The sequence below is a fragment of the Danio aesculapii genome, chromosome 16 (assembly GCF_903798145.1).
Source record: "Danio aesculapii chromosome 16, fDanAes4.1, whole genome shotgun sequence".
Lineage (NCBI taxonomy): Eukaryota > Metazoa > Chordata > Actinopteri > Cypriniformes > Danionidae > Danio > Danio aesculapii.
In genome coordinates this window covers 54,235,529-54,247,161 of record NC_079450.1, presented here as the reverse complement: position 1 = coordinate 54,247,161, position 11,633 = coordinate 54,235,529, and the positions used below count along the sequence as shown (strand labels likewise).

Sequence of the window (11,633 nt, the reverse complement as noted above, 5' to 3'; positions counted from 1 at the left end):
AGATAGATAGATAGATAGATAGATAGATAGATAGATAGATAGATAGATGGTTAGATAGATAGATAGATAGATAGATAGATAGATAGATAGATAGATAGATAGATAGATAGATAGATAGATAGATAGATAGATAGATGGTTAGATAGATAGATAGATAGATAGATAGATAGATAGATAGATAGATAGATAGATAGATAGATAGATAGATAGATAGATAGATAGATAGATAGATGGATGGATGGATGGATGGATGGATGGATGGATGGATGGATGGATAGATAGATAGATAGATTTATTCATTTTCTTTTCAGCTTAGTCCCTTTATTAATCCGGGGTCACCACAGCGGAATGAACCGCCAACTCATCCAGCTCATGCTGTTTTATGCAGCAGATGCCCTTCAAACTGCAACCCATCTCTGGGCAACATCCATACACACTCATACACTCCGGACAGTTTAACCTACCTGTACCGCATGTCTTTGGAATGTGGGGAAAAACCGGAGTACCCGGTGGAAATCCACGTGAACGCAGGGAGAACATGCAAACTCCACACAGAAACGCCAACTGACCCTGATCTGGCAAAATAGGGTAAAAACAGTCTCGAATGGTCTGAGCGAGTAAATTAATAATAGTAGTTAAAGTTATGCTTGTTGCAGCAAACACAACCAACCATAGAGTGAACTGGCACCTCGGTTGTTTATTTGTAGAATATTCAGCACAGGATGTTCTTTGGGAAAGTGGCAAAAGGAAAGTGTTTACCTCTGGGTTAAAAGCCTGTATTTGAGCATGGGTGCTCTGTAATTTGTGCGTGTGTGAAGGGATTGGCCTCTGAATTTGGCATGATGAGCGAGTGATTATTACAGACTTGAACCATCAAGGGGCTGAAGTCTCCCTCCGTTGGCTCTCTTTTAAGGGTTTGGGTGCGTGTGTCTCTACTTGCCCTCATGAGTCTCTCAGCATTCAGAAATATTGGTAAATGATATGCTGCTTTCCACAATCTGAGGCACCAGCAAGTGTTAATGCTGAAAGTAATCCCTGAATCATTCCAAGATTTTTTTACAATAGTAATATTGACCTTGAAATAGTTGTAAACACATTAACAACTGCTTTTATTCTAGCCAAAACAAAACAAATAAGTTTTTTAACCACACTTCATTATTATTGTTAAGTTATTCGTTTATTCGGAGATTAGAACTGAATTTAGAAATAGTTTTGAAACAAATCTTTGCGCTTAACAAAGGAAATTAAGTATGTAGGCTAATGAATGTGTTCAGTGGAGTGAGTTTCCACCGTTTCCTTACTCCACCAAAGTAAAGGAGTAAAGTGAAGAGTTAAAGTAAAGAGAAAGTAAAGAGGCTGAATGGAGGAGGCTCGTTCTTTATCCTCGCGCTGCAGATGCTCTGTTTAACTGCTTTCTCGCTAGTGAAGCGTTCAGTTTTTCCTCTTACAAAGTCCGCCATGTACATAGCAAATGCAGCATGGCGTGACGCAACTGACTCTTAAAGGGAATGTGAGACGAGACTCTGATTGGTTTAATGCAGGTTATGCTCAAAACACACCCAGAACTCATTAAGAGAATAAGCAAAACCCTGTTAGACCATGCGCAGGGATGCAGAGCATATTTTTCCGTCCTTAAAATAGCAAAAGTGGATTCAGACATGCCGTTATTGCTTTTGCACACCATGTGCTTTAGATTTTGCGCCTAAATCTTTTAAAAAAGGGCCCTATGAATTTAATACACCTGTGTGTTTATGGAAAACGTGCATCCTAACTTTTTATTTAATCGGTTAATTTTATTTTAACCTAGGTCCAATGGAAATACACTACATGCCTCTGCCTTTATTTTTGAGAAACGTAAAATACATTATACAATTTTCGTTTTACATTTCAGATGACAAATCCACCAGAGGGCGCTTTGTTCATTTTTTTATACATTTTTCCAATCTGAAATGTTCCTTTAGTACATCTCGTTGTACGTTTTATCTAAAAACTGCAGCCAAACATGTGTGTTTAATGTGTATATTTGAGTATTTAGATGCAAATTATCAAGAAAATCATTGAGTTAAAGTTTTCTTACAGTGTTTTAATAAAGTTTTCTTAATGGGAAGTGTACATTTGATCAAATATACACATCTGTGTGTTTTGTGTGTAACTAAAAATTGGTAAGAAAACAAATAGTTGAACCTCTTGTGTGCGCATCTTAACTTTTTATTTATCAACCTACATTTTATTTTAAAATACATTGCTCAGAGTCATTTTCATTGCACATTTCAAATGACAAATCCACTAGAGGGCGCTTTGTTCATTTTTTGAGTCTGAAATACATTACTTTGGGTATGATTTGTCATATGTTTTATCCAGAAACTGCAGTCAAACATATGTTGAAGTACGTTTTTTTTTCAGTTTCACGAAAGTGTAGGTTGAAGCCCATATTTGCAGTGCATTGTTTTATTTTTAATCATCATTTTTCTACATTCTCATTGGGCGGTGTGTGGGCACCTTCATGTATTTAATTATTTCTCAATTCTAATCCAAGAAGAAAAACATGTGGTCAGATATTGATTGCAGAAATTGCATTTGATGCCAAACTAAAGCAAACTAACCCATGAGAAAACTACAAATGTTTTTCCTCAGCAAATGCCTTTTATACACAGTACATAGATAAAACATAGATAAAACAAAAGTTATTAAACATGTAAAGCTATTAAAAGAGACAAAAGAACGTTATTTCATCTCCAAATAAGGGAAATGATTCACCACATATTACCCAGAGGGCTTTGGTCAGGCTGCCAGTATTTTAAGGAATCCCCTTTGCTTTGTATAAGTGGCTAAACTACTTTGAGAGACATAATAACAGGTTGATTTTCTCCCATGATGCAGTTCAACTGTACGGGTGTGTTTCGTTTGACCGCGGACGCACTGAAGAGCAGATGCTACTGTACCAGCTTCAGTTTCACACAAACCCACACAAAACTAACAACTCATGCTGAAGCAAAGCCTCCACCCTTCTTTTGGTACATCGCAATCGCTGAACATAATCTGACAGCATTAAAGGGATAGTTCATCCTAAAATAAGATCCTGTCATCATTTACTTCACTTGTTTTAAAGCAGTTGGTTTTGTTGAGCACAAAACATTTCGTCTTTAGTATATCTTCCTTATCGTTCAGCAGAAGAAATGCAACTCAGACAGGTTTGAAATATGCGTATTGAAGTTTTAAAGGAGTTTTAATGTGTTTAATTTTTATGTGAACTGTCCCTTTAATTTTATACCAAAATGCAAATGAACAAGAATACCATAAAGACTTTGGCTCATGAGTCATATTGAATTAAAGTTATCTTCTTAATCTATTGCGAAATATGTAATGAATTAATTTAATTTTAGCCTAGGTTCAATGGAAATACATGCCTCAACTTATATTTTTGCGAAATGTAAAATACATTGCTCTGAGTAACTTTCGTTGCACATTTCAGATGACAAAGCCACTAGAGGGCATTAGTACATTTTTCCAATTTGAAATACGTTACTTTTAGTACACTTTGTTGTACGTTTTATCTAAAAACTGTAGTCAAACGTGTGTATAATGTGAATATTTGATATATATATATATATATATATATATATATATATATATATATATATATATATATATATATATATATATATATATATACACATATATATACATATATACATATATATATATATATATATATATACATATATATTGATATATTTAGATGTGAATACATAAAATTGCTCTGAAATACATTGCTCCAGGTAATTTTTGTTGCACGTTTCAGATGACAAATCCACTAGAGGGCGCTTTGTTCATTTTTCCAATCACGTTACTTTTAGGGCATTTTGTTGTATGTTTTATCTAAAAACTGTAGTCAAACGTGTGTATAATGTGTATAACTGAGTATTTAATAATTAAAATGCAAATTAGCAAGAATATTATAAAGACTTTGGCACTTGAGTTGTATTGAATTAAAGTTTTCTTCTAGTTTTTTTGATAAAGTTTTCTTCCTAATCCACTGGGAAATGTACATTTTATCAAATATACACCCGTGTGTTTATGTAAAGTTATTGTAAGTTAATACAAACTTATTATTTAATGTATTAATCTAATTTTAGCCTAGGTTCAATGAAAATACATGCCACAACCTACATTTTGAATTTTTATTTCTAATTTTCGTTGCACATTTCAGATGACAAATCCACTAGAGGGCGCTTTGTTCATTTCTGTATATTTTTCCTATCAGAAATATGTTACTTTTAGTACGTCTTGTTGTACGTTTTATCTAAAAATACAGTGCTCCGAGTGATATATACAGTATATTTAGATGTAAATACTTGCCTCAACCTACAGTTGCTCTGAAATACATTGCTCCAGGTAATTTTTGTTGCACATTTCAGATGACAAATCCACTAGAGGGCGCTTTGTTCATTTTTCTAATCTGAAGTTTGTTACTTTTAGGGCATTTTGTTGTATGTTTTATCTAAAACTGCAGTCAAACATGTGTGTATAATGTGTATAACTGAGTATTTATTAATACAAATTAGCAAGGATACCATAAAGATTATGGCTCATGTGTCATATTGAATTAAAGCTTTTTGCAGTGTTTTAATAATGTTTTCTTCCAGTGTTCAATATCCAGAAAATTATAGTGATGTTTTATAAGTTTTGCACCATTCACTTCTCGGTAATAGTATAAATATATAAATACAGTTGAAGTCAGAATTATTCGCCCGCTTCGAATTTTTCTTTCTTTTTTAAATATTTCCCAAATGATGTTTATCAGAGCAAGGAAATTTTCACAGAGAAAGTCTTTTTTGTTTTATTTCCGCTAGAATAAAAGCAGTTTTTAATTTTTTAAACACCATTTTAGGACGTAATTATTAGCCCCTTTAAGCTAATTCTTTTTTCAATAGTCTACAGAACAAACCATCGTTATATAATAACTTGCCTAATTACCCTAACCTGCCTAGTTAACCTAATTAACCTAGTTAAGCCTTTAAATGTCACTTAGAAGTATCTTGAAGAATATCTAGTCTAAAATTATTTACTGTCATCATGACAAAGATAAAATAAATCAGTTATTAGAGATGAGTTATTAAAACTATTATGTTTAGAGATGTGTTGAACAAAATCTTCTCTGTTAAACAGAAATAGGGAAAAAAAAACAAAAAAAAACAAAAAAAAAAAACAAACAAAAAAAAATTATATATATATATATCTAAGTGAAGTGGCTCCTTGATGAAGATCAAATGTAGGAGCAAATTTGATATTGTTTTATGTGGAAATGATTGGATGTTTGGATGGTTGTTGTGTCCTATGGTGAATCATATTTAACTAACAGATTGATCCCACCCTCGCAGCAGTAAACGCAAATCAGAGAAGAGATCAGATGATGAGAAAGGGCAAATTATTTCCGAAATTAATCGAAAAGAACATATTCTCACACATAAAGTTGAAGTCAGAGTTACTGTATATTTTTTCCCCAATTTGTTTTACGGAGAGAAGATTTTTTCAACATGATAGTTTTAATAACTTATCTCTAATAACTGATTTATTTAATCTTAGCCATGATGACAGTAAATAATATAAGACTAGATATTCTTGAAGATGCTAGTATTCAGCTTAAAGTGACATTTAAAGGCTTAACTAGGTTAATTAGGTTAACTAGGTAGGTTAGGGTAATTAGGCAAGTTATTGTATAACGATGGTTTGTTCTGTAGACTACTGAAAAATAAATAGCTTAAATGGGTTAATAATATTGACCTGAAAATGTTTTTTATAAAATTAAAAACTGCTTTTATTCTAGCCCAAATAAAACAAATAAGACTTTCTCCAGAAGAAAAAATATTATCAGACATACTGTGAAAATTTCCTTCCTCTGTTAAACATAATTTGGGAAATATTTAAAAAAGAAAAAATAATTCAAAGAGGGCTAATAATTCTGACTTCTATATATTCAATTTCAATATACAAGTCATTGTATAACAGTGGTTTGTTCTGTAGGCAATCAAAAACATATTATATATTTAATAATTTTGACTTTAAATTGGTTTTTAAAAAATGAAAAACTGCTTTTATTCTTGCAGAAATAAAGCAAATAAGATTTCTCCAGAAGAAAAATGATTATAGGAAATACTGTGAAAAATTCCTGCATCTGTTCAACATCATTTAGGAAAAGAGAGAGGAAAAAAAAGCAATTTTGATGTTAACTGTTTATGATTCGTAATAAATACAGCAGTGTTTCATTACAAAAGTATAAATCGCCTATTTTGATTTTAATTCTTGTGTATTAACTTTGTAACTCTATTGTAATCAATCCTTGTTTCTCCTCAGATCAATAATAAGGCCTGTGGGGAAGTATCAGTACCTCGTGAAGTGGCTCGGGACGTCCAGAAGCTGCAGGAGCTGGTATTGAACAGTCCTCTGGGTGCTCGTCTTCTCTCAGACCGCACCATTAAAAAGGCCATCCTCTCACCCAGAACTGCCCTCGTTAATTTTCTGGTGGACGAATGAGAGACGCCTTATTTTAAAATGTGCCTTACTGGAGAATCAGAATGAACTCCACGAAAAAGGAGGACACGGTATACAGAGATGGCGTTCACTTTTATCAGATGTTCTGCAGAATTAAAGTCAAAACAACAACTGCTAAATAAAGGGTGTTTTAGGTGATCTCGGGTTCTTCGGCTTGGACTCGAGGCCGGGGCTGGCAGCGAGAGTGTTTTGCAGCTATTTCTGAAGAGCCAGTTTTAGCCTGACATTACAGCACCTCCTGGCTGAAATGGAGATGTGGAGGTCACGCTGTGCTTTCAGACAACAGTGAGATTCCTGCTGGCGCTGATCATCACCTCATCAAACCCTGCTTCAATGACTGGATCGGTGATGATCAGAGGTGTCTTCAGGTGTGTCAGATCGATCTGGAAGGCATGTTTTATTTCAGTAGGGAGGGAGTAAATGCGGGGGGGAAGCATAATGTATGGAAACAATGCAAATGCTAGAATTTATTCAAATAATAAAGCAGGCTTTCCAATAAGAAGTGGCTAGTGCTGCAGAAATGTTCAGATTGGTCATGCAGATTTGCTAGTAGACCCTTTTTTTTTGCTAATCTGATCCCATACTCATATTTTTTGTATATAATTCCAATCATCTACAGTTGTTTGTGCAATGATCTGCACAAACAGCAAAGCCTATACTCTGTCATGCAACTAAAACAGTGAACTTCATTGATGCAACCCATTTAGGTGCCATGGCATACATTATTACATGTTAAAGAGCCCCTATTATGGGTTTTTAAATATGAGCCTCCATGCAGTGTGTAACTCAACTCGGGTCACGAAACACCAAAACACGTGTTTTGAGATGTTGACAGTCATATATGTCTCCCATGTTGCTTTAAACACTATTAGGACATGTATATTTCATTAACAAGTCAAAACTGGATGTTTTTGCGTTATTTCGAGCCAGTTCATTCTTCTGGTTTGAGAGGAATATTTGAAGCTGCGTCACGGCCTTGAGATCATTGTGTGTATTCCAGTGTGGAGACTAGATGTCTGTACCAGAAGTACATCATGATTTAGTTCAAGAGAAAGGGCCCTATCAAACATGCAAGACGCGATGCAATTGTTGTTTGCTAGTTTCAGCTCGGCGCAAGAGTCGTTTTGATGTTTTGCGCTATGCTGTTTATGAGACGAGATGAGACTCTGATTGGTTTATTCTCAAAACACACCTATAACTCATTAAGAGAATAAGCTCAACCCTGTTAGACCATGTGCCACGGCGCAAAGGGGATTTTTCCATCCTTAAAATAGCAAAAGTGGATTCTGACACGCCCTTAATGTGTTTGCAAAGTTTTAAAGTCAGGACATTTTTTTATATACTTGCTGTGTTTATATCACTCCAGTATGACTGTAAACACACTATACTTGCACACATTTATCTCCAAACAGCTTCCAAACGTTGGTTTTGCATGAGCTCAGAGCTGGTGAATGTCCCGTTTTCAAAATAAGAGACTCGCATATATTGCAAATATAAAAGCTGTTGTTTTATCATTGTTGTAATCTCACTAGGAAACATTGTGGCCAATCAAATTAATGCATATTGAGGATTAGGTAACAGTCTGCGTTAGGTTTTGATCCACATATTTTTTCGTAGTCTTATGTTTAAATGAGATTTATATAAGAAGAAACAATATTGGAGGCTCATGGTATGCCATTTTCATGTACTGAACTCTTATCAGACCCCCTAGTTTTTCGTGATTCCACAATCGCTGAATAGGGTATTTGCCGAGCAATTAATTGTTTTGCATGACGTATCGACGTTGCATACGCAGCGCACGTGATGTTGAGTGTTTCTCGAAAAATGACGTCTCACCTGCGGCCTCATAATCATTACATTAAGTGGAGGGGGGGAATTGTGTTGCAGCCTGTGCAGTAAGCAGATGTGGATAAGCACGAGTGGTTTATTTCAATGATCACAAAATGTGATTAGACATCCTGTAGCATGCATTTGACGCGCTTTCAGATTGCAAAACAAAGTTGGAGCAAACAAATCTGAGCAATGAAACTGACAGAACCGCAAGCAGCTGACAATGATGGAGATTGAGGATGACGGCCGCTGGATGTAACCGAATTAAAGGACATTATTTATTTCAAATTTCTTTTATTAGGTTTTTACATGGAATATCAACCATAACAGTCATTTTATAATTATCCATCCATGTTAGTGTTTACCCTACCCCAACCCCAGTTGAACATTTCCCTCCCTCAACAGCCTCTGACTTCTCATTAAGAGAAAAGCAAAACAAAAAAATAAAGTAATAATAATAATAATGATAAATAAAATTAATAATTAACCATAATGATAAAAAATAATTTAATAAAATAAATAACTAAATAAGATGAAAATAAATAATAAATATGTTTTTATTCCTATGTTATTGCTCAGTTTAAGAATCAAGAGAGTTTGCTAGTAGATAATCTAAAAAGGGGCGCCACAACTTGTCAAAGGTCTTTAAAGAACCAGTAAGTGATAGTCTAATCTTTGAAGGACATTATTTGTGCTTTACATCTATGGCTGCTATTATAGTGTGTGTAAAATCGATAAATGTTTGCGTCTAACTCTTTTTCTGCAGTTAATGAGAGAAAACGCTTTCCTGATATTGACATGTTTTAAGGCAATCTGTGTTTTAGGTGTATTACGGCAGGGGAAGCCCTAATGCATGTCCTATGTGTGACATGATGTGAGATGCTCTGGGGAGTCAAATCCGAGAGAAAGTAAGATCGTGGATAAAAATAAGAGTTATACAACCTTCCTTTGACTTAATCACTACTGTTTTAGATCTATTTTAGCTCTTGTCTTGACAAGAGACCAAAATGAAGCTTTATTTTTATGATTTGTGTCGTTGTGTCAGATTGCACATGTATATGTAATTATTATTTTTTTAATGTAGATTTTTAATTTATTTTTATCGCAAAATTGTCCGCAAATTGCTGGGAATTACCACCACAAATTCAGTCATTTTATCGCAAAAATCATGAAAAAAAATCGTGAAAAACTAGGGCGTCTGTCTTATTATTGAACCATGCCTATAGGTTTATACAGTTGTCCATGCTATGGCACTTTAAAGGTCCCTGTGATATTAAAATAAACATTTTAGATGTTAGTTTCAAACTGTTCGTTTTAGAGATATCTATTAGCTAGTGTGATTTAAAACAGCGAAAATTCCCGTTTATAAAATATAAAACTGATTTACAGTAACATCTAAAGCTTGCAGTTTGTCAATTTCGCCTTCATCAATCAATGTTTTTTTCAGGTCACCTCATACTTCAGTTTCTCATCAAACCTTCTGACCAATCAAATGCTCTCTAGTGTCTGACATGCCCCGCCCCCCCCTTTAAGATGCTTTTCATTTGATGCACTTGAGCTCAAACGCTCTCACTTGCAGAGCTGTGATTAAAAACAACACTGTTGGCTGTTTTTGTAAAAGGGGAGGAGCTACTTTGTCACGCCCTCTCTTTATTTTTTAGTTGAGATACGTCAGACATTGAATTAAAAAAATGCACATTTCAAAGTACCTTTAGACTGCTCCTGTCAGACAGTTTTAGGAGAGGCCATCATTCCCTTTGGATTTGAGAGCGGAGAGACTTGAGTCATCACATTTCAGCACTGGTATTATTTAGCCTGATTTTGTCAGTCTCTGCAGCCCAGCCCAATGACACACACATATACACCGACACCACACTCCAGTTAGAGCCTCGCTAAATGGTTTTCAACTCTACTTGTTAAGCGTCTGACCTTCTCCAAATGCATCCGAGAAGATGTTTCTCAGTACTTGAGTGAACAAAAAGTGAGGATCTGGAATAAAGGAAGCCTTTCATGTCAACTGAAGTGTTGCGCCTTCAGGGTATTGATGTCCTGGGACACTCGCTGACAGAACCTCTGTTGTTTGGGAATGTTTTTTTGCCATGTTACTCAGTAACCACACATAATTCAGTCTGAAATTGATCTGCTCAGCTGTCCCGTATAGCCTTATACAAGTGACTCACTAATAAAACACTGCAGAATCATTTCCCAGAAGTCCCACATTCCTCAAATGTGCTGACTTTGAAAGGAGGAAGGGATTTTTTGTTTCCCTCGTGTGACTTGAGAACTTAATATTTTTAGAGTATTCATTTCCTGCGTATTGTCTTTTTTTGTATTGTGTTACTGCATTCACATTAGTGGCCTGTTCATGTGTTTGTAGTTTCTGCCATCGGTCAACAAAACTATTACTATCGCTGATTATTAAAATCAAAGAGAATGTTCACCCAAAGCCATTTACGCCACCATAATATCAAAGCTTCTTTGTATTTTAAAGGGGTGGTCCACTACGATCTCTACTGAAAAAAACAGCTTAAACAAGCCTAGGCTGGTTGGCTGGGTTTAGCTGGTCGACCAGCCTGGTTTTAGAGGGGTTTTGACCATTTCCAGCCTGGTCTTAGCTGGTCAGGCTGGGAGATGACCAGCCAAAACCAGCTATGTCCAGCTTAAACCAGGCTGGTCAAGCTGGTTTTAGCTGGTTATTTTCCAGCCTGACAAGCTAAGCTGTGTTATTTCTAGGTTATTAAAGGTAAGCATTTGTTTTTCAAATATATATATATATATTCTGCTATTTGAGAGCACCAAAACAAACACGTCAATAGCTCAGCAAGACCCCACCCCCCTTTTATTATCTCCACATGCGTCACTAGACACGCCCCTTACTGCTGATTGGCTGTAAGGTGCTTTTTGACACTGTTTAATATTGCGATAGTGCACCTTTAAGTAAATAATGGATGTATTTGTTCATACTGTTAGATTTCCTTCGGAATTTGCTCAAATCGTGGTTGACCATCAACTTTTTTTTAAAGTGATAGTTCACCCAAAACTGAAAACTCTATCATTTGTTTAACCTTCACTTGAGAAGAGAAACAGCATATTTTAAACGTAGAGGAAGATATTTTGAGGCCTTTTGTGATCAACAGAATGAGAAACTGATAAAGGTTTATAAGCACTTGAGGGTGAGTAAATAGTACTATTTCATTTCATCCATTTATCTATACCCCCCTTTATTTGTGTACACATTTCTACTTTTCTCT

General features: G+C 35.1%; 1 protein-coding gene across 1 annotated transcript in view; it reads left to right on the top strand.

Moving 5' to 3' along the window:
• lars2 (leucyl-tRNA synthetase 2, mitochondrial) overlaps positions 1 to 7,403 on the top strand; it is a 74,215-nt gene extending 66,812 nt beyond the window's left edge. The window contains 1 exon segment of the mRNA XM_056476126.1: positions 6,355 to 7,403. Coding sequence (XP_056332101.1) covers positions 6,355 to 6,534 — 180 coding nt within the window. The 3' untranslated portion in view covers positions 6,535 to 7,403.
• The last annotated feature ends 4,230 nt before the right edge of the window (positions 7,404 to 11,633 follow it).